This window comes from Phocoena phocoena, chromosome 12, assembly GCF_963924675.1.
Source record: "Phocoena phocoena chromosome 12, mPhoPho1.1, whole genome shotgun sequence".
Lineage (NCBI taxonomy): Eukaryota > Metazoa > Chordata > Mammalia > Artiodactyla > Phocoenidae > Phocoena > Phocoena phocoena.
In genome coordinates this window covers 57,319,979-57,343,446 of record NC_089230.1, presented here as the reverse complement: position 1 = coordinate 57,343,446, position 23,468 = coordinate 57,319,979, and the positions used below count along the sequence as shown (strand labels likewise).

The 23,468-nt window shown below is 40.5% G+C and overlaps 1 protein-coding gene across 1 annotated transcript in view; it reads right to left on the bottom strand.

Annotated features, from left to right (window-relative positions):
* Positions 1–23,468, bottom strand: part of SIM1 (SIM bHLH transcription factor 1) — a 66,977-nt gene that overhangs the window by 15,899 nt on the left and 27,610 nt on the right. The window contains exon 9 of the mRNA XM_065888727.1: positions 10,571–10,739. Coding sequence (XP_065744799.1) covers positions 10,571–10,739 — 169 coding nt within the window. The remainder of the gene's footprint in view (positions 1–10,570; positions 10,740–23,468) is intronic.

Here is a 23,468-nt window from a genome sequence, read left to right as displayed (position 1 = left end):
AATCTTTCATACCTGTAAGTTCCTGATATATTTCATGAAGTAGAAACATGAGAAGTTTTTTAATATGCCTCAAATGTGGTTTGAAATGACTTAGGGCTTCTCTTAATCCAACCCCCCACCAACAGTTACAAAAATGTTCCTGGGATTTGGTTCACTCATTTTTCTCACAGAAAAGTAAGCATAGTCGACATCTCATTGGCTGTCAGGTTGACATGCAGCTGGAAGGGAATCAGCACTCGGAACCAGAGGCCAGTTTTCCTCCAGTGTAACTCTATAAGGACTCTCCTATAAGGTTCCATATGGAGAGAGCTGTTCCCAACCATGAAATCCACAATCCACATCCTCTTATAAATCCGAAGGTAAAGTCCTAAAGGCTGGCAGGCATCTTCATTGCACTGAAGATTTTAAACAGGTAATAAACATTTAATTAGGCCCTTTATGTCCTGGCACACACAGCTGTAAATGATCAAGAATATCCCAACTTGCATAGGTAATATAGAAATGACTCTAGCTCATTGGATAAATCCTGGGTTTCCAGGACCAGTAGCACTAGTTTTAATGGTAATCTTCTTCCATGATGGGCTTTGAGCATAAGCCAGAACCACATCCATCTTTTCACTGATACTCTGACTCACTCTCTGATTTTTCACATATAAGTGGCAGATTAGATGGGCTTGAATTAGATGGATACAGGTGGCGCCACCTGCTCCAACCCCTTACTGCTGCTTTATTTGGCCTTCCAATGGTTTATTCTGAGTTTGGACAAAGGACAGCTGCCCAAGCTGCTCTTGGCAGTGTCCTAGAACTGGGCCAACAGATTGGCAGGCGTATTACCGGCCTTCTGCATACTAAAAGAGGAGATCTATCAGATTTGTAATTTTGTAAAAAGAACTTGAAGCTCAAAGGCCCTCTACTGAGTTAATCAATTTCAAACTGGTGTCTGTAAATGGAAGGATGGATCTACCTTCTCATCTTCTAAGCCAAGCACAGTAAAATAATAAGGAAAACTAAAAGAGCATAAGCTATCTATTAAATAATATACATCCAGACCTTGACCTTCCAGGAAAACACTGCAATTCAGTGCGCTACAACATGCTTAAAGAAGTTTCCTAAAAATCTGTGAAAGACGGAAGAATTAAAGAAATCTCAATTTCTTAGACAAAGATATCCAAATCCAACTTCCTTAACTCTACAAAGGTCCCGTTATGAGCGGGTCAGATCCCACCAAGCACTGTCAAATAAGGCATTGCTGTCTTTAATTTCACTATTTAGTTTTAATAAAATTTGATTTGATAGGTTTTGTTAAAATAAATTTCCCCAGGCACATTGTGATGGTGGATTCAGCCATTCCCCCCTTCTCCTCAGTTCAGCTGTAGAGCAGAATCACAAATTCCAGCCTTCATTTCCATTAAGCCAGAAGCAGAGGCGTTCCATCTGATTTAGCTGCTTTGCCCACTGCTCAATGTCGTTTTGGACACTAACTCTCCCCTAGATCCAAACCATCCTACATTATGAAACAGAGACGTGTTTAACATGAATTATGCCTTATAGCCAGGGATCTGGGGAGATGAGAGGTGGGCTGCAGCTGTGCTTTGGTGGGTGGGTAGGATTTAAGAAGCTCAACAGGAAAGGTGTCCTTAGGGCAAGTACACAGCTAGAATGGAGAATTGTTGTGGTGGGGCTAGAGGTGGCTGGAAGAGGCAAAGACGTAGCCTGGGCCGATTGTGGAGATCAGACTTCATACCATAACCAACACTGAGCCTCTGTAGGTTTTTAAGTAGGGCTTGGGGTGGGAGGTACACGATGTAAATGATATTTCAGGAAGTTTACTCTGAGCAGGAATGCTCAGAGACTGAAAGGACAATAAGGAGGGATGAAGCAGTCTAAATGTGATGTCCTGCTCTAAAGAGCCTGGAACGGGACAAAGACAGTGGGGATCAGGTAGAGGAGGAGCTAAGGGTCAAGACACACCATGAAGGAACATTACCCTCACAAGGCCTTTTGTGTTCAAAGGTCAAAAACCAAACCAACTAAACAAAGAAACCAAAAATTTAGAACTTTTCCCTTTCTTATGGAAGAAATCGATCCCTCCTAGATATAAAGGTGTAGCACCGAAAATGCACATAGATTATTAAAGAATAAGAGAGTGATCTAGAAAGTGTCTACTGGGCTTCCCTGGTGGCGCAGTGGTTGAGAGTCCGCCTGCTGATGCAGGGGACACGGGTTCGTGCCCCAGACCGGGAAGATCCCACATGCCGCGGAGCGGCTGGGCCCGTGAGCCATGGCCGCTGAGCCTGCGTGTCCGGAGCCTGTGCTCCGCAACAGGAGAGGCCACAACAGTGAAAGCCCCGTGTACCGCAAAAAAAAAAAAAAAAAAAAAAAAAATAGAAAGTGTCTACTGATCATGGAAGTGGGCCCTGGAACTAGGGCTGAGCCCGTAAACAAAGACAGGTTCCTGAGATGGAAGACAGAGCCAAATGGCATTTCTTGTACAGACACTCACATCAGGGCAATTATTTTGTAACCAAAACACACACATACACACACAGAGCTAATATCAGTTGTCACCTCTCTCCATTGTTGCAATGGAGATCACAGTGGAGACGTGGAGACTAGAAAGCCCACTTCAGGACAGGATGTGGACTGTTCTCTTCCCTAGAGTGTGAGCCAGAGTGCTCATTCAAAGCTTTAATCTTGAAAGAGCCTCTAGATTCTACCACATTTAATTCCCCCTCAGCAGGTAGGTGTTTGATTTGTACTGCAAGATTCGGCATTTATGAAACCATCCTTAGGTTGTTTTTCATGTGTATCTTTTGCCTCTTTACATAGGTTATAAATTCCATAGTAGCAGAATATTTTCCCTACTTGGGGTTTTTATGTCTCTATAGGCAACCAGCTAAGTATCTGCATAATTTTTTAATGTATTTACTTATCCATTCATTCATTTCATTAACATTTAGTGAGTGAATATGTGGAGGACACCATACTAGATGCTGGGGCAAGGTTGGGGGTGGGTATGAAGTAGACATTGTTAACTACTTTCAAAGATATTATAGTCCAAGAGAGGAGATCTGACATATCTAGAAGGCAGTAGAAGATAGATTATTATAAATGGAGGCACAAGGGAGAAATATAACTCAGTTATATTTCATGAAAGAGGCAGCATTCAATCCAGGCCTTAGAAGATAGTCAGAATTTTGAGAAATAGAGGCAATGCAGGCAGAAGTAAATGTATAAGCACAAGCATGGAAGCAGGAAAGGACAAGGTATTCAGCAAATAGTGAGCAGAGAAGTCTGGCCAGATCAGAGGGTGCAGGTAATTTAGGAACCAATTATAGGTGACCTTGAGTGACAGCTAGGACTGTGGCAAGTCTCCAAACACTGATCAGTGGTCTTTTAAGGTCAATCTGAGAAGCAGGGAAGACTGGAGAGGAAAATTTTCCAAAGTAGAGACAAAATTAAGATGCGCTGCACTCCTCCAGAGTGAGGGAGCTCCTGGGACACAGGCAATGGGAGAAGAAGGGTAAATGGGTGAGGGGGGGAGAGCACAGCTAGAGATGGAGCATGAGTCTGGTCCTTGAGGGTGCGCCCAAGGGGTTCAGGGCTTTATTAACTGTCAACCTGCAGCTCACTGCAAACCTTGAAAATAGGAATAAATTTGAACCTGCTGGAAACTCCCCATGGCATGAAGGTCTCTAAGCTTAGAGGCTATTAGTTCTCTCACTGTCAGCCCCCAATTCCCTCCTCCAGTTCACTGCTGGAAGGACAGGTGAGCCCCCAACACACACCACCATAGCTACACCACTGCCAACACATGCCTTTATCACATACATTCTATGCTGTGTTTAAATTATCCATTTACATTCTTATCTCCCCCACTGAATCTGTAAGCCTCTGGAGAAAGGGCTATATACCCAGGTCATCTCATCTCTCCTCTGTTTCTTTATCCACCTATCTTATCAACTTCACCTTGGTGGGCTCATCCATCAATTCATTTACCCACTCACTCAATATGTCCTGAGGGTTTTTGGGTGCCCAAGGCAATCTTGTTATCAAGGGTAACATCTCCTGTCCTCAAGGATCTTAAAGTCCCCATTTACTGCCTCCAAATTTTCTTCCTTTCATCTTATAATTTTTGCAAAGTCTCATTCATGCCACTTTTTTTCATTTTTTTCTTCTCATTGGTCTTTTCTTATTCAATGAAGTCCTGCTGCCTAATATATAAATCTAATGTGACTAAACACAGCCATCTGTTTATTTCAATTTGTGTGAGATTTGTCATCATTGGATTCTCGCTATTGGGAATGCGTTTTACACAACACATATCATTATATATCGTATGTTTTAGTAAACACCAATGAAACAGTGTTGTTTGCGATATCTGCCTCCTTGAGTAAACTATTTAGCAAGAAAGTATATCATCTTTTGGTCCTATTTCGAATCCCATATACCTAGTTATCTACCATAAATAGTTACCTTACCTTTACAAATATTTATACTATCGTGCTCCCAAGCAAGGTGAAGGACAAAGAAGTTCCCTGTAATGGCAGGTAGACTGTCCTAGAAGCAACCACTTTTGCCCGGCCCCATTGTTATTTCCTTCCATCTCATCACCCATTCTATCCATCACACCTCCTAAAATGTCAACTTTCTCTGCAGACTCACTTAATCAGACCATTCCTTGACCTTGCACATCCCCTCAGCAAATTTGTGTGTGCTTTTTAGCAGACTTCACTGGCCTATTTCAAACAAGGCCCCAGGTTCCTCCTGAAACCCATGTGGCTGAGTGAAGAGAGAGAAGCAGGGTAGTGGAAGGTAAATTTGGGGGTATAAGGAGGCTGATTAATGGGGAGTCTGCCCCTCCCCCAACCATGTGCCAAGGGAATGAAAAGGCAGCTGCAGGGGCCTGGAGGTCCCATGACCAGCCACATCTTACAATTCCTCTCTAAAATGTTGGTCTTGCCTCCCCAGTGAGACCATGGACATGGTTCCTTAAGGGCCCACCTTTAGCATTTTAGTGTACACAATAAATATTTAACTAAATGCAAGAGTTGGTAAAAACCAAAGTACAAATCTGTAACACAGAGGTCTCACCTTACTGAGTGAAGTGCTTTCTAAAATAATACTTAGAGGTTTATTTATGAAGACAATCTAAAAAGACCATAAGGGTCCACTTTAATAATCTCCTGAGACTTCTATAGAAGAGAAGATATCTGAAGTTTAGACATGGCCAGAAAATATAAACAAGCCTGCAGTGTAAGAATTTCAGAGAAGATAACCTTTTTTTTTTTTTTTTTTGCATGATGCATTAAAGTTTTTGTCGTTGGTAACGGTCAAGGATTACATGTTTTCATTTAACATAAAACATGAAATGAAGGACATCTATCCTGGTAGAGATAAAATTACTATGTGTAAGGGAAAACTACACTTGAGAAATTCTTGGTCCTTCTGTTCTCTGTAGCCTAAAAAGTCAGCATAGCAGTCACTGATGTATTTTTTTTTTTGAGGCCAGAAACAACCTTTGCAGGGAGAGAGTTTCTACCTTCACCAAAAGGAAACCAGATTGCTGGCAGTGAAAATTAAGAGGGTTCTATGGGATTATTTAAAGTAACAGATGTGGAGTTAAACCTGCAAGTGTTACAGTGTATCTGTAACAAGAGATCAAATATTTTCAGGTTTCAGAAGCATACATGGTTTTATGCGTGCACTGTTATTACAGAATTATATAGTGTATTGCTTACTACTGACTAGGGAAAAAGCAAGAGGAGGACAGAATGATGCAATAAAACTGGAGGGCACGCACTGTCTCTAATAAACGTAACAACTATAAACATGCCAAGAGGAGAAATTTAAAAGGAAACTGGAATCAGGAGACAGTTTATTCATGATTGACGTGGCTAAACTATGGCAGGATAACTTCCAACTGTATTAGAGTAGCCATGACTAGTTCCATAAAAATAGGTGAAAAAGACTCTAGCAATTGCTGCTAACAATTGCTAGAGATAAGATCTGAAAGATAAATTCTATAAGCTCAACATTTCTAATTCAACAGAACTGTGAAAAAAATAAGTTGCTATTTTCATGAATATAAACTCAATAACAATAAAATACAACTGTCATAGTGGTAAGATAGCTCTACAGCAGCACAGTAGCTAGCTGCAGAATCTTTGGAAGTTATCTATAATATTTCTTACAACAATTTTTCCAAAACCATTCAAAACAATTCCATTTTGATCTCTCTTGTCCCGAGTAATACACAGAGGTACAAAGGTGATTCAGTCTTTCATTAAGTGACTATAATATAATCAAGTTATTCCCAAGGGCATCTCATACCAGGAGGGGACCTGAAAGTTCATCTACTACTGCAGACAAACTCAGTGATGGCAGCTCATTACAATTTGTGCATGTCTCACGTCTTCAAATAAGGGTGCCTAGATAATTCCAAAAAGCAATGTTGCTGTTTGCCATGCTTCGAACGTCTGTTAGAAATTTCTAGATATGCCTAATATATAATAGAGCAAAGAGCCTAATAAATAATATTGATAGAATCATTAAATCACCATTTCATAACTAATAAAAGGTACAAGATGTTACCCTACGAGCTCAATTTTGCTCTGGAAATGGCCTCTTGAAAAAACCTGAGGAGAATTTGCATGCTAAAAATATGTAAACATGGAAATAACAAAAAATAAAAGATTTTCTCTTTATTTTTGAGAAGAGGCAAAAGCAGTTAAAATTAAATACCATGCAAAGCTTGACCATTCAGTGAATAAAAATGTATTTATTATGGGTCTGTTAAAATATAAAGGGAAATTCAGTGTAAGTGTGTCATTAACTAAAAAACGTAAGCTTTAAAATATAACTTCAAAATAAATCTATAACGATCAAAATGCAACTACGATGAGAAGAAGAGCAAGCAGCCAAGGATAAAAATAATTTTATTCATCCTTCCTCTAGGATGCTTTTTACTTCAGCTGAGAACTTTAGCTCAGACCTTCCTAGACTCACATCAAAACTACTAAAACGAGTATCTCGAGTAGTCTGCCTTGCTTCCACCACCTTAATGCTCTCATTTCCTGTTCAAAGCCTTTACTGGTTTTCCACACAGCAAAATCTAAACTCCTTGGCCTAGTAGATATTGGCACTAATCAATGAATGCTTCCAAATATATAACTCCTTGGCCTTATCCACAGGGACCTACCCTACCCCACTTCACCCAAAGGCCCAGTCACACCAACAGTGTGTTCCTGCATCTCTTCAGAATCTTGGTCTTTCTGAAGTGTCCTCTCCTTTCCCTTATGTGCATATACCTGAATTCTACCCTCAAAATCAGGTCAACACCCTCCCCAGTCATCCAGGCTGACACCACTCCTAAAGCCTTTTGTATACATCATCTTCTATACACTCCTTATCCTAGTATATAACTTATCATTCCAACTGTACTGCAACACTTAAGGGCATTTCTTATACCATTTCTTTATATTCTAGCACCTTCTACCCAACACCTACCCTCTACCCTCATTCATCACAATGGCCAGTGTAGCATCTTTCTGATGTAGGCACTCAGCTAGCATTTACTGAGTCTAAGACACATAAGAGCAATGATGCAAGAAAACTGAAGAATGAGTACTCCTTAATAATATAAGGGCGGGACTTCCCTGGTGGCGCAGTGGTTAAGAATCCGCCTGCCAATGCGGGGGACAGGGGTTCGAGCCCTGGTCGGGAGGATCCCACATGCCACAGAGCAACTAAGCCCGTACGCCACAACTACTGAGCCTGCACTCTAGAGCCCGCGAGCCACAACTACTGAGCCCATGTGCCACAACTGCTAAAGCCTGTATGCCTAGAGCCCGTGCTCCACAACAAGAGAAGCCACCGTCATGAGAAGCCCGCGCACCGCAACAAAGAGTAGCTCCTGCTCGCCACAACTAGAGAAAGTCTGTATGCAGCAACGAAGACCCAATGCAGCCAAAAAATATAAATAAATTTTTAAAAAATAATAAAAGATAATAATATAAGGGCAATTTGGACCAAATAAGACTTTTGAGAAGCTAAATTATTTTTTTCTTTAAAATTTCTGAGGATATAAAATACAAGATGGTGGTACTGAGTTGTTTTCTTCCAGCAGAAACAGATGAGCTTGTCCTGGATGTCACGCTTTTCCACTGTGTCCCCAGAGGACCCTCTGCTCACCCCATGACAATTCACTGCAAAGACTGTTCCTTTTTCTGTCTACACAAGTGGCTCCTCGAAGGCAAGACTGTGTTCCATTTCTGATTTCTACATATTAGTAGCCCATGTACTAGAAACTCAGTCAAGGATTGACCTAGCACCATGATTATCTAAAGCAAACATAATTAAAGAATAACCTTTACTAGGCACATAAATGTTAAGTGAACTTAATTCATGACTGAGATTTCAAATGAGACATAGGGCCAAAATTCTAAGGATTACATTTATATAAGTATTAATCACAAAAATGAACACAAAAAAGTCAAGAGAAACCCTATGTTGATATATGTGTGTGCATGTGATTGATTTTTATAGATACATCATAGAATATTTCTAGAAGAAACCACCATTTTGGAGAGGGAAAAGGAGGAAACAGTGGGTGATTTTCTACTTTCCACTCTTCTGCATTGCTTTTTTTTAAAACTATGAAACATGTACAACTTTCAAATTAACTCCTCCCCACATAAACACAAGGAGCAGTCTAATGTCAGTTAAAACATTTTTTAAAAAATGTGTAGCTGGTCTACAATTAGAGTAAACTAAAGAAATTTTAGACTTAAGAGCTGAGCATGAAAGAAAACATAGGCAATGAGGTTTTGGATGTCCAGTGGGGAGATTTTGTTTTTGTGGCTTAATTTCTATATAACAATAGACAAATTCCTTCTTAACTTAGTATTTCCTAATTTAAATTCTCCTTTCATCTAAGTGTCCAGCACTCCTATCCATATAAGGATAGAATTACCCAAAGGAGTAATTCATCCTTCCAAGTACTAAACAGAGACAGTAAAACTCTTTTCCCAAGGTACAAGATAGTAATAAGAAAAGCTGCTCAGATATTCAATAAAAAGAAGCAACTCCTCCTCCATAGTGACTTGAACTAAAATGCACTTTATAAGTAACGTGCTCAGTCTCATAAAAAAGGGTGTACATTGAAAAATGTCTAGGGCTTCCCTGGTGGTGCAGTGGTTGAGAGTCCGCCTGCCAATGCAGGGGACACGGGCTCATGCCCCGGTCCAGGAAGATTCCACATGCCGCGGAGCGGCTGGGCCCATGAGCCATGGCTGCTGAGCCTGAGCGTCCGGAGCCTGTGCTCCGCAATGAGAGAGGCCACAACAATGAGACGCCCGCGTACCGCAAAAAAAAAAAGAAAAAAGAAAAATGTCCAGGCATCACACATCTACTCCCCTCCCTTTTGTCAGGGTAAAGAAATCTGGTCTCTGTGGAACCAGACATCAGTCCCTTGGGGCCCATGATCTTCTCACCTTCACACACCAAGCTGCTAAAATAATCTAGCAAATAGTAGCTTCTTAGTGACCATTAGTTCAATGAATGATATTTCCTCAAGCAGTGCCCACTTGTAGAAGTCAACAGAATAATATAGCTCTGATAAGTAAGAAAATAATAGTTTCTGGACTCACTGGTTTGCCATTTTTACTTAAAAAAATATATTTAGAAACACAAATGATAAAGACCACCTTGATGAAATGCCTCTGAATTCAGCTTGGTTTTATACTAGCCCAGGAATCATCTCCTGAGTTACTCTAATGAACTGCAGGAATTTGGATGTGGCACCCTTAAAGGTGGAGGTGGTCACAGGGTATGGAGTGTGGGAAATCCTCAGTTCTGTCCCACTTCCTTCAGGCCAGCAGAGAGTTGTCCCTACACCTTGATGCAGACAAGCTTCTATATCTCAGTGGCTAATGAAGAAAGACATTCTTTTTTTCCTTCTGAGCATCAGGACTCATCTTTGTACCTTGCAGTGTTTCTGGAATACCTCCTCTGGGTCTCATCAGCTCACCACCTTGCAAAGATGAGAAGAGGGCTGCTTTTTCTACCATTCCTGCCATCTGGAAGACCCTCTTTGTTTCATTCCTCCCCATAAATAGTCCATCTGTGCTCAAATCTCATGGTGAAATGTATCCTTGATCTTTTTGCCTCCACCTCTCAATTTATCCTTTGACTTCAGTTCCTGTCCTAAGATTCAATTTTCTACATCAAGCTCTTGTTTTCCATATTTTTCTATATTGGCTACTTCTTTCTGGTTAATCAGTGTAGAGGAAAAAATTTAGGACCAATCTCCTTGAAATAAAGTTATGGCTCTGACTGCCACTAAGTCTCTCACAACCTTCATATAAAAGCAGTAAACCACAAGATCACTTCAAATTTTTACTAGCACAGTTATTTTAAAGGAAGAAGATATTTTTAGAAAGCTTTCCAGATTTATAGAAGTTTTAAATGTACTAAAGCCAGATAATTAATTCCAAACAGCTTCAATACTTCCTCTCCTGTGAGAGGAAAGTCACAGAAACAGGAAGTGGCCAAATGGCCGTGCACCTACCTGAGGGTATGGGGAAGTCCTGGACTTTGACTTTGAGCTGGAGAGTCTGGACTTGGCCCCCTTTCTGCTGTCAGTCATGGCAGGAGTGGAGCTGCCTGCATAGGAGAAGGCTGGTTTGGAGGCTGAGATCTGATCCAGGGAGAGCTGCAGCCCTTTGTATTCCGTGTCTCTGCAGGGTGGGAAGACACAGCCCTTAATCGGCCACCACAGGAAATGGATACACATGTTCTCTTACCAGAAATGACAGCCATTCATATTCAAAAAGGAAGCAAGAAAAATTTAACCATGTAACTGGTTTCCACAAACACCTTGATTATTTTAGAAGTGCCTAACATTTAACTAATGCCTCTGAATGTAGCTGCCCCAGGTACCACAGCTAAATTATATGATATACTCATGAAGATGTCTTGATTAAAAAATACATTTTTCATTATTTTTATATAAGTAGAAAATAAATCTATAATTCAAACTCGCTGAGCTTTTGTGTCCTCACTGGTAAGATATGGATTATAAAATTTACTCTAAAAATTGTGTGGGATGAGTACCATAGACAATTGACCATCTGATGCTATCTGATCACGGGCAAGAAGAATGTCTTCTATCAGCTGCTCCTAGATCAATCATTCTAGGTAAACATTCCAAATAGTCGTATGGCTAGCAAACTAGTGTATCTAGCTATTAGTTAAAAATCCCTTTCGGGACTTCTCTGGTGGCGCAGTGGTTAAGAATCCACCTGTCAATGCAGGGGACACGGGTTCAAGCCCTGGTCCAGGAAGATCCCACATGCCACAGAGCAACTAAGCCTGTGCGCCCCAACTACTGAGCCTGCGCTCTAGAGCCCACAAACCACAACTACTGAGCCCACGTGAAACAACTACTGAAGCCTGCGCTCGCCTAGAGCCTGTGCTTGCAACAAGAGAAGCCACCACAACAAGAAGCCCGCACACCGCAACGAAGAGTAGCCCGCGCTTGCTGCAACTAGAGAAAGCCCACGCACAGCAATGAAGACCCAACACAGCCAAAAATAAATAAATAAATTAATTAATTAAATTATATATTTTTTAAAAATCCCTTTCAACAGGCCAACTAATTCAGTTACCTTAGGGTACACTTCCCCACCAGTTCTTTTTACTCCTTCATTCAGTAAATATTTATTAGGCTCCTAATATATATCAGACTTTGTGCTATATGGAGATGAAAGGATAAATAAGGCATTTAGAGTCCCTGCCCTTGTGCAGATTACAATCTATTGGGGAGAAGAAATAATAAACAAATAAACATAATAACTGCAGACTGTGATATGACCGGGATAAAGAGTGTATCTCAGAAAGTTCGTTACAAAGGTATTGCTGAGGCATTGAGGGACTACAGATGACAGCTTGGCCCTGCCCCCAGCTACCACCTCGGGCTGCTTCCAGGCAGCGGGGAGTCTCAGCTCACTCCTTACTCCTTCCCACTGGCAGCCTGACTAAAATGTTTCAGAGTCTTCTTTGTGAGGACTCGTGGGAGCATTTTCTCTCAGGTTCCAGAACTAGCTGAGCTGCTCCTGAGTAATTGATTTCTTTTTATCTCACAAGCACTGTGAACCATATCATTCATCATGTTTCCCTCTTTGCAATGAAGTCACAAAGCCCTGAGCCCAAGGCTGATGTGTCACCACCTCTAGCAAGTATACAAGTCCTCAGGTCAGGCATTTTGGGCAAAAAACTCCACGGCTTCCTTTATTTTTTTCTTATCTTATTTTTCCTTTCTCTAATGGGTTCACCTTTTTAAACATTTTCCATGCATTTTCAATGCTCTTCAGGTTAAGATAGCTATATTCAGTGTAACAAATTGATAAAATTATATATGTAAAAGTGACTGGCAGATGTCCATGGTTCAGCGACTATTCATTAACCTTCTTTTCCTTTTCCCTACCTATTCTTCTACAGAGAGATCCGGCAAAAGCAAAAGTATAATTCAGGCAAGGAGTTCCTCCTCAAGTGACCAGGAATAGAAACCAGCTAAAACAGGTCCAATAATATCAATGCAACTAACTGGAGTGTAGTGATAGATGTCACCAAATTGCAATGGCTTCTTATCAAACAGTCCATCTACTCAGTGAAAGTAAAAAAAAAAAAAAAAAAAATTCACCTATGTGAGTAACAAAAATTTAGAAAGTAGGGACTTCCCTGGCAGTCCAGTGGTTAAGACTCTGCACTCTATGGCAGAGGGCATGGGTTTGATCTGTGGTCGGGGAACTAAGATCCCACCTGCCACGTGGCCAAAAAAAACCAAAATTTAGAAGGTAGGCATGGGAATTGTCTCCTGGGCTTGGGGAGTCTGATCACATCACTGGTTTGCTATACACTGTAAGCTCTAATCGACTCCCAAGGACAACACATGGCACAGGCTCTGAGCATTCCCTGGTCAGAACCTCAACGCCCACCAAAATGTGGTGCCCACCTATTTTTCTGACAATATCTCAGAATTTTCCTTCATTAGCCCCTCACTTCATCCAAAACAGTTCTCCCCAAACTGACCTTATACTTTCCTGATTTTCTCTCTGCTCCAACACATACTTATAAAACCCCTCTTATAAAGAACTATCTTAGATCCCACTCGCCTCTAGGAAGCCCTTCCCAGCTGCTAAGCCCATCCATTCCTTCAGTATGTGTTTACTAAGCATCTTTGTGGTGGCCGTGGGGACACAGCAATGAGCAGAAGGACTAAGCCACTACCCTCATGACCAAGGCACCAGGGCCAGTTCCTGAGAGAAGTGGGGAAGGAACCAGGAGCTTATTTCTTTCCTCCTCTAATCTTATTTTTCAAGAGATTATGTCTTATCTTTCCCAGTGGATTCTAAGTTCCTAGAAGATTAGAGTCAAGACCTACTCTATTCCAATAGCTTTTTTTTTTTTTTTCCGTACGCGGGCCTCTCACCGCCGTGGCCTCTCCCTTTGCCGAACATAGGCTCCGGATGCGTAGGCTCAGAGGTCATGGCTCATGGGCCCAGCTGCTCCGCGGCATGTGGGATCTTCCCCGACCGGGGCACGAACCCATGTCCCCTGCATCAGCAGGCGGACTCTCAACCACTGCGCCACCAAGGAAGCCGCCAATGGCATTTTGCACAAGAGTTCACATAGATGGAAGAGGAAGAAGGTAAGGATGCAACTAAACAAGGACTCTTTTCTTCAATGACGACTAATAACTTGGAACCCAAAAGTCTTTCTCTGGGGAAAAAGACCCTTGTGGGCTGTGAGTCCCCAGACCCACCTGGCCCTGAGATCACATGGATATGACAGTGAGCAAGCTAGGCTCTGACAGGAGGTAGAGTCTCCATCCTTGACCATCTTCTGTGTCAAATGTACTTCTGTCTGCTGGGCAGCAGAGTATCCATCCAGTCCCTAAGACTGACAGCAAAAATCATGCACCCCTGAAAACTGGTCAAATCATTTTTGTCGACTCGTTCTTAATGCAACATTTCAGCACAGAGACTTCATGGCTACAAGCAGAGAGTAAACAAGGATTCACTTTTCTCTTGCACACATCAGACCCCAGAGTATGCATTTCAACTACTGAAAAAGTCGCTCCAAAATTTTTGCATAGTTTCCAATGAAGAAAACACTCCAAATTAAATAGGCCTAAATAAAATTTGAAAGCCAGTAAATGCTTTTAAATTCTACATATACACATGAAAAAGCTAATAAATACAAAAAGAGTTATACTTTGGATACACCAGTTAAAATATTAATGTTCTGGTGCACCAAAAAATACAAAAACAAATCTGCCAAAATTAAGCAGTAGATCGTGAAGTCAGGTAGATCCCAGTTTGAGCCTCTTACTGTGTGACAAGCCGTCTAGACTTTAATTTCCTCTTTAAAATTCATAGGGATGTGGGCTTCCCTGGTGGCGCAGTGGTTGAGAGTCCACCTGCTGATGCAGGGGACACAGGTTTGTGCCCCGGTCTGGGAGGATCCCACATGCCACGGAGCGGCTGGGCCCGTGGGCCATGGCTGCTGAGCCTGTGCATCCGGAGCCTGTGCTCCGCAACGGGAGAGGCCACAACAGCAAGAGGCCCGTGTACCGCAAAAATAAATAAATAAATAAAATTCACAGGGATGTGCTGAGGTTCAGATGAAATATTATGTGGAAAGCTTATAGCCCAGTACCTAGAACATAGTAAATGCTCAATAAATAGTATTATTTCTTCACTTCCACCCTCGATGGCACTTTTTGGCACCTGATTTCCCCAAAGCGATAGTTTCACTTTGGTAGCAACTGTAATACCTTTCATTACAAACACTTCCCTATGCTGTATTTCTTTCCTTTCTATCTCAAACTCATTTTCGTTTGCTCTGTTCCTTTTTAGCTTCTAAACTGTATTGTAGTGTGGCCAACATATTTATTAAGTTCATTAAGTTCTTTATTGCTAAGTCAGCAAATGAAGACCATAGAGCAAAACAGACCTGGCATTCAGAGAGGAGCTCGGCCTTCCTGTTTCTCTGTTCGAGACTCTAACAGCTCAAAAGATGTGTTAGGATGAAAAGCACAATAAAAAAATACCCACTTAAAGACATTTCAAGTACGGTTGATGTACTGCCAAGAGCAACTCTGCATGGCAGATTCACTGAGAACAAAGCATTTGTTTTACTTTTAGAATTCTATTAAATTGAGTATTTCATTTGTATAGATTAAAGGTCTAGATGCTGATGGGAATCACATTACTGAGTTCCATTTCCCTCCTCCCAACTCAGACACAAAGAAGAGTCTGGCTCTACCTCTCCCCCTTCCCCTAGTGAGGTGTATTCTGGTATACACACACATCCTCAAAGTTAGGTGTATGCCTAGTAAAGCCGTTCAGTGCTTCCCTGTGGAGTGGGACAAAATAAAATATGTGGGTACACAGAACTTAGACTCTGAAATGAGTATGGTGAGGAGCTTGACTTAGGTGACTTTAATAAAGGAAGGACTCAGCCCCGCTCAAGCTTTCTTGAGAAGTGTCTCATAGACCACGTTAAGGACCGCATAGGTAACCCTCTCAAGGGCAGCTCACGCTGTTCTCCCAGATATGATTGGCATATTGAAAGAGGAACTGACATATGCCATTTGGCATATTTTTCAATTTACTTTTTTTTTATTCTCTTTTTAATGACTTGTACCAGCGCCATAGACATCCTCAGGTACCTAGGCTCTGAAAGCTATGTGAAATGGGTAATTTGCAATCACTAGGACTTGCAGCTTGTCAATCTCACCCATATTTACACAGACAAAAGTAATCCTCTTATTCCATTATGGACAGTCAGAAATCATTCAATTTGCAGAATTAACCATCTGAGTCTACTCTAAACTTTATAATGGGCATGTACATATTTGGAATTACTCAAATTCCAATAGAATAAAAGGGGTTATTTTTGCATCATTGGCCTTCTCAGCCTTTCCTTAAGCAATATTCCACGACCACTCACAAGGTAAATGCCAAATTGCCATATGGGAAGCTCACTGTGATGCCCTTGCAAAGCAAATGAAAGGTGTCTTCGCTGCTGAAAGGTACTGTCAGCTTCAGAGAAATGCATCAATATTATGTCTATCATTTTGACTGGGAGACTGGCATCCATGATGCCAACAGCAGCACCAACATTGTACGGCCTTCAAGCGAGTTGGGATGATTATACAGAGAAGTAATTAACAGTATTTGATCAGCTCATGCTGAGTCAAGATTCTTTGCAAGAATTTCCCTCTTCAGCTCTGCCTTACCCTTTTCTGCTTTTGTTTCCACTGAATTTTTGGTTTCTGTCATGTCTGTTTTGGAGCTAGCCGTTCTGGAGTTTGCTGACTTTATGTTATGTGGCAATTCGTAAAAGATGTTGCCAGATTTCCCAATTGAGCTTTTTTTGTTGTTTTTTAACGGCTGAAGGTGATCAAATTACCGAGGAAAACGTGGAAACAAAGACATACAATTGATTTGGCTCCAAAGGCGCTGACTGAAATAAGAAAAGGATTGCATTAAACTGTGATCGGATTAAGTAGGAATGACTGCCTTATACTAAACTTTTTAATTGGATTCTAGAGTCACTGTTACACGAAGTGCATGACCTTCTTTATATTCTGGCAGAGTTGCTGCCTGGCCACTGGGTAAACCTCTGCAGCAGAGAGACCTACTTTCTGTTTCATTTTCAGGCCCCCACAGAGCCCAGCAGAGATATCTGATAAGGAGGGTTCCATACTGTGAGGGGCTCACAGACTTAGACAATCTGCTGGGAAATTAGGCTAAGGCACCCTTGGAAATGTAATAGTCTCATACTAATATGAGACTATTACCCTTAGTAATAGTCTCATACTAATACTAAATGTAATAGTCTCATACTAATAAGTGGATTTGTGTTTGCCCCTTGTGGTTCTCTCCATTTGATTTGGTGATTTTAGTAGTTCCCCAAAAGTCTTGGGGTTTCCATAAACATTGCCTAGAAACCTCTTCTCCATTTTGTAGGTTTCATCCAACATGCTATGGAGTGGATGGCCTCACAAGGGTAAGGGATGACTTACCCTTCTCGTACGTGAGAGTAAGTATTACATGATAGTGAATGAGGTTTACTATCACATTGTGATTTCAAGAAGGAAAGACAGGGATGTAAACAAACAACAGCAACCAAAAAGTAAGTCAAAAACTATAATGTAAGATGTGGCAAGACCAACCATCCTCACAACAGGGATAGTGTAACACTTTCATACAAACCCACGACACAAGTTGAAATATAGTTCAATCCAGACCAGTCACCATATTGCATCTGACTTTGTTCCCTTCTCCCCATTGGCCACAGTGATCTCTCCCTGCTCCCTCCTCTGAGCTCCTCTACCAGTCACTGTCCCACCCTCATTTGGCACTTGTAAATCTGTCTCACAGTGAATGGCATATCTTAAATTCCTTCTCTTCTAGCAGTCTCTGTTTACTGTCTAGCACAAATATCTTACAGAGAACAGACGCTCACTTGCAAGTGATTAACAAAATAATTCTCATTGCAATAAACTGTTATTCTACTCCAATCCGAATGACCAAAAATTCAAAAAACTGGCAAACTTTTCTACATAAATAAGAAAGAAATATCTGCTAAGTAAGCAAGTTTATGTGAGGGATTCTTAAATTCCCAGATTATAATTAATAATGATCATTCTGAAATTCTGTGAGATCTTAAGTCAAAGAAACAAATCATATGCTACCGTTTTAGTGGTATGTATATGAATTAAATGCACTTATTTTTTATCAAGTTATAATTCAGGCATGGCATATGTGATATTTAGGCAAACTAGAATACTAAATTAATTTCATCCTCAACCATGTCTTTGGAACCATTACAGTTGTAATGAAGGGGTGAGTAGGACTAGTGCTTTAAACATCCAGAGAAACACTTCTAAAAATCACTAATGAATACAATATCTCTGCAACAGAAAAACATGAAAAGGATGTAAGCAGTGCACAAATTGCTGAGAAATAATTTTTTTAAGGTTTTGCCTCACTACTAGTAAACTGTGTGAATTAAGGCAGCTACCAGATGTCATTCTTGCCTTTCAAATTGGCAAAGATTTTTTAAATGACAATAAATCTCAATGAAGGCAAGGTGAAATAAATGGGTATTTCTATATACTACTGCTAAGACAGTGAACTAGCAATGTTTACCAAGAGTCTTAGGAATGTTCATACCTTAAATCCAGTAATTCCACCTCTAGGAATATATCTTATGAAAATAATCAGAGATGAGTATCAAAAGTCTATATACAAGGGTGTTTATCAGCATAATTTCTTGTATTTAATTATAAACAAATAGGAGGAACCGACAATAGAAGCATTACTTAATTATGGCCTACTAATGTGATAAAATACTATGCAGTCATTCATTTTTTTTATTCTAACAATGTGAAAAATACTATTGACAATGTGAAAAATTTTCTCTTTTTAAATCAACATGTGCTGTATAGGCATATATATGCATGTACCATAGTGGGAGGCAAAAAACTAAAATGTTAACAGAGGAGTTCTGGAAAATAAATTAACGATGTTCTTTATGTTCTCTTTATACCATTCCACATTATCTTAGTTTTTTCTGTAATAAACATGTATGACTTTTATAATCAGAAAAAAAATTATTGAAAAAGAAACACTAATTGAGGCAAATTTCAGGCACTCCTACCTCATTGTGAAATGGTTCCCCAATTTCTTTTCCTTATATATCCAAGGTTTCTTCTTTGTGAATATTAAATTACAAAAGAGAGAAAGCACTACTAAACGTCTTTTCCCATAGGTTCAACTTCTCATGCACACCATTTATAATTTTTAAATGTCCAAATGACTTTATGCTGTCTTGGTGCCTGTACATTTCACTTTCTTTCTGACCTATTTTCCACCCTTCCTACCTGACAGAATTATCTGTCTCTGAAGGCTTTCAAGTGAACTATAGGACTTTATGTTTCCTTCTTTGGAGACTATAACTTAAAATATTACTTATAACTGAAAAAAAGAAAGTCTTGCCACGGAGCTTCTTAAAACAATTTAGTTTCATATGAGTTATAGATGACATATTTGTCATTGTTTAAATGGCATAAACCCTACTTTGGGGGCACATTTCTTGCTCTGAGGAACTTATTTTTTTACGTTCAGAATTCATTCTATATCTAGCTACTAAAGTTTTAGGTATGTTTGTGAATCTTCCTGGTCTAAGTTCCAAATCCTATTGATCTTATAGCTGTGTTGTTTCTTATTTTCTTGAGGTGGACTTTAAAAGTTAGATTCGAATAAATTAAATGCAAAATGTGCTGCCTCTTTCATCAAAGGCGTAAATTAAAAATGGTCGGTCTCCTTTCCCAGGAGAATCCCTAATTTTAGCCCACTTCTGGAGGGGAAGAAAAAGCCAAATATAAAGAAAGAAAAAAATGATATTAATATCAACCAAGTTTTTCTTACATTTAAAATTGTTCACAAATAGAAAATAAAATGCACACATGTTTTTCTGGCCCCCTCTTTGCATTCTGTCTCACCTCTCCACCCTCTCTGTCCATCCCTCTCACTTTCACTGTCAATTATTAAGCTGATGTTTTTCAAATACATGTTCTCTTTAAAACCCTTCCAATATTTAAGATAGATATGTGATGGGGGAATCCATCACCTAACACCTTATATTTGGCTGAGGTTCTATTCTCACAGGAATAGCTTTCTCACATAGTTCTTCTGACCCTTACAAAGCTGATTCCTAAACCCTAAAATCCTCTGGCAGAGAGGGTGAAAGAGCACAACTCCTGTTTTCAACTCCACACAAACTCCAGGAACAGAAAAATACCTGTAATCGCGAAGAAATAATCTTTCCCCAACACTGGGATCCTATCCACAAGATCTCAGGGTCCCCCAATTCCCCACAGTGTGTGAGGAGGCCCCACAAAGCCAAACCTCATGGCACTGTTGGAAGCTCTGCCCTTTCCTACACAACACAAGGCCCTGACATGTCTGCAGATCACAGAAAAGTTGAACCTCAGTCTTCGAACTCCCTGGGAAAAGATGCAGCAAAAAATGATGGCATGATGCGATGTTTTCAAATGCACAAAGTCTTCATCTGTTTAACTTAAATATTTTAAAATATGTCCTATAGCATTTATCCTTGATTAAACCTCTTCTAGATAGTTAATCATTTAACGGTTTCTTTACAGTTGCTGTGCAAACAGTTCATTCATACCTAGGACATATCAAATCTCACAGATGTGTTCTTTAATTGGATTCATTTATTTCTAATCTCCTTAAGTCCTTACTACTGTAATGCTTAACTAAATATACATTAAACTCTATTATTTAAACAGCTAAAATAAATTTGAGATGTATTTTATGAATAAGAATTCAAAATTCAACAAATGTTTTATTATCATTATCATTATTATTATTATGTGCCTTGGTATTCAGATATTTTAAATTGCCTGGTAAATAAGCAGTGTTTTAACAAAATAAGTTCTGAATTGTTGCTAGAGATTTTGAATTGCCCACTGAAATGCCAACTTTTTCATTGTCGCCATATTTGGAGTCAGAGAGCTTGTATAATACTATACAGAATATATAGTTATAAATAGAGCCTACTACTAAAGACAGGATAGGCAAGTGCCTGCTTTTATTATCTTTAGGGCTGGAGATGTTTCCTTGGCTCCCATGAAGATGTCTCAAGAATGGTCTAGTGGTTGATGCTCAATATCTGTTGTTAGACATTTATTTCTTTGGCTTTAGACAGATGGCTCAGAAAAGGATAATAGGGTAAGCCTCATCTATTGTCCTTCATTGATTCAGTTTATAAGCTTCTTTCTCTAGAGCAGTGATTCTCAAATTTCAGCATGCATCAGAAGCACATGAAAAATGTATTAAAACACAGCTTGCTGGGCTCCAGTCTTTAGAGTTTCTCATTTGTAGGTCTAGGGTAGAGCCCACAATTTGCATTTTTAACAAGCTCCTGGATGGTACTGACGCTACCAGTCAGGGGACCACGCTTTGAGAACTAGAGCAGTTGTTATCAGGGATGAGAGAAACTAAAAGAATCAGTTGAAAGAGAGGGCACCACAGAGAAGATGGAAAACCACTGAAAAGGGGGGGAACATTCCAAAGACAAAATTCACATGTTCCCCAGGGCCTGCCCTGACTGCATATATTTCACTAAACTATTCCCATCCCTGACTGTTTGCTTCCTTTCAGCCTCCTCTTGGGCATTTCCCATTCCTGCAGACCCTAAACCACTCAGAGCTGTAGGGCTTGGTCTTCAGGCTGCTTCTCTATTGACACCCACTCCCTAGTGATCTCAGCCCCTCCACTGGCTTTAAATTCTATATGCTGATGACCCTCATCTTCAGCTGAGACCTCCTCACTCCAAGACACCCAGATCCAACTGCCTACCTGGTGTTTCCACTCTGATGAATAACAGACATCTCAAACTAAACATGTCCACACACAACCCTTGATTGCTGCCCTTTCCTACAAATCTGCTTCTTCCCATGATTCACTCAAGTTGCTCAGACTAGAAACCTAGGTGCTGCTCTTGACTCCTATTTTTTTCACAACTCATATCCAGTCCATCTGCAAACCCCATTGGTCTACCTTCAAAACATCCTGAATCTGATCCTTCACCACAACCTCCCTCTTTCAAGCCATCATCTTCCCTCATCTAGGCAATTACAATCATTTCCTAACTGGTCTCCCTGCCTCTTCCCATCACCCACCCCAAAGCCTACTCTCCACATCATCCAGATGATCCTTTCAAAGCTTAAATTACTTCATGCCATGCCTTTGGCTCAAAACTCTCCAATGGCTTCCCAGAGCCTTTGAGACCCAATATGATCTGACTCTGCCTATTCTAGCATCCTCTTTTTCTGCTCTTCCCCTCTCTTTCTCTGCTCCAGCCATAGTGACCTCCTCCATTTGTCAACTTGTCAAGCTGATTGCCACCTCAGGACCTTTGTACTTGCTTCCCACTGCTGGAAATATTCTCCCTGCAGGTCTTGGTATGGCTGCCTCCCTCCCTTCATTTAAGAGTCCTCAGAGAGGACTTCCCTGACCACTTCCATCTCTTTTTCCCTTAATTTTTTCCCCCCTCATTTCCTGACATTATACAACATATTTACTTGTTTATAAGTACTACCTATTTCTTCCCACTAAAATTTATGCTCCATGAGGGTAGGAACCTTGTCTGTCTTAGTCATACCAGAGTCCTACCACAGAGCTTGGCATGTGGTAGACACTGGGGAAATACTTGCAGAGTGAATGCAAGAAACACGCCCAGTTTTCAGTAGAGAGGACTAGGCTCTACAACATTTCTTACCATCCTCTTAATTACAGTCACAGAAATTAAGCTAATTCTAATGATAGAAATTTGTTTATAATGAAGGTCCTATTGAGTCAACAAGATGAGACACAAATAGAAAAGTGATTACAATGTGAAATGCCATGTAGCATCTCTAAATATTTTCCCCTGGTTTTCAATTAACCCTCACAATAAATACCACCCTGCACTTTGCTATTTCTTGAACTGCTTTAATTGCAGGAATGAGATTGACACCCACTCTGCCCTCCCTTCTGTGGGCTTCATCCTTCCAGCTTTTCTGAGCTGTAACCCTGCAGGGGTCCATTACCCAAATCCAGCACAACAAATACTTCACTTTGCCAGGACTGTAGCAAGATTTCGACAGCTAATAGAAATGCTGTGACGTTACTCGTCTCTTAATGACTAGTACATCTTTATTGGAATATAATTGCTTTACAGTGGTGTGTTAGTTTCTGCTTTATAACAAAGTGAATCAGTTATACATATACATATGTTCCCATATCTCTTCCCTCTTGCGTCTCCCTCCCACCCCTCTAGGTGGTCACAAAGCACCGAGTTGATCTCCCTGTGCTATGCAGCTGCTTCCCACTAGCTATCTATTTTACGTTTGGTAGTGTATATACGTCCATGCTACTCTCTCACTTTGTCACAGCTTACCCTTCCCCCTCCCCACATCCTCAAGTCCATTCTCTTGTAGGTCTGTGTTCTGGAGGAAAAAAAATGCTGCTCTTTTCCTGTCGTATATTTGGACACCGATATCAATTAATGGGAGTGTTGAAAGAAGTAAATCTCGTGGGTCCTTACCTTCAGCCACCAGAACACATTACAGTCATCACAAGCGCAGAGAGTGAAATGAATGACGGAGGAGCAGAAGCAAGCCACAAACCCCTAAAAATACTCTGAAACCAGGATTCTATTTTTATCGTGGTTTTCAATAGTAGGAGGAGAGAGCCAGCACATTCTCAGATTGCATTGCTAGAGAATGTTGCTATTCTCAGAGAGATGTAAAAAGTGGCAAGGGACTTGGATTTAAAAGTACAAACACAGAGAGAATCCCACTTTAATGGGTACCATTATGACAT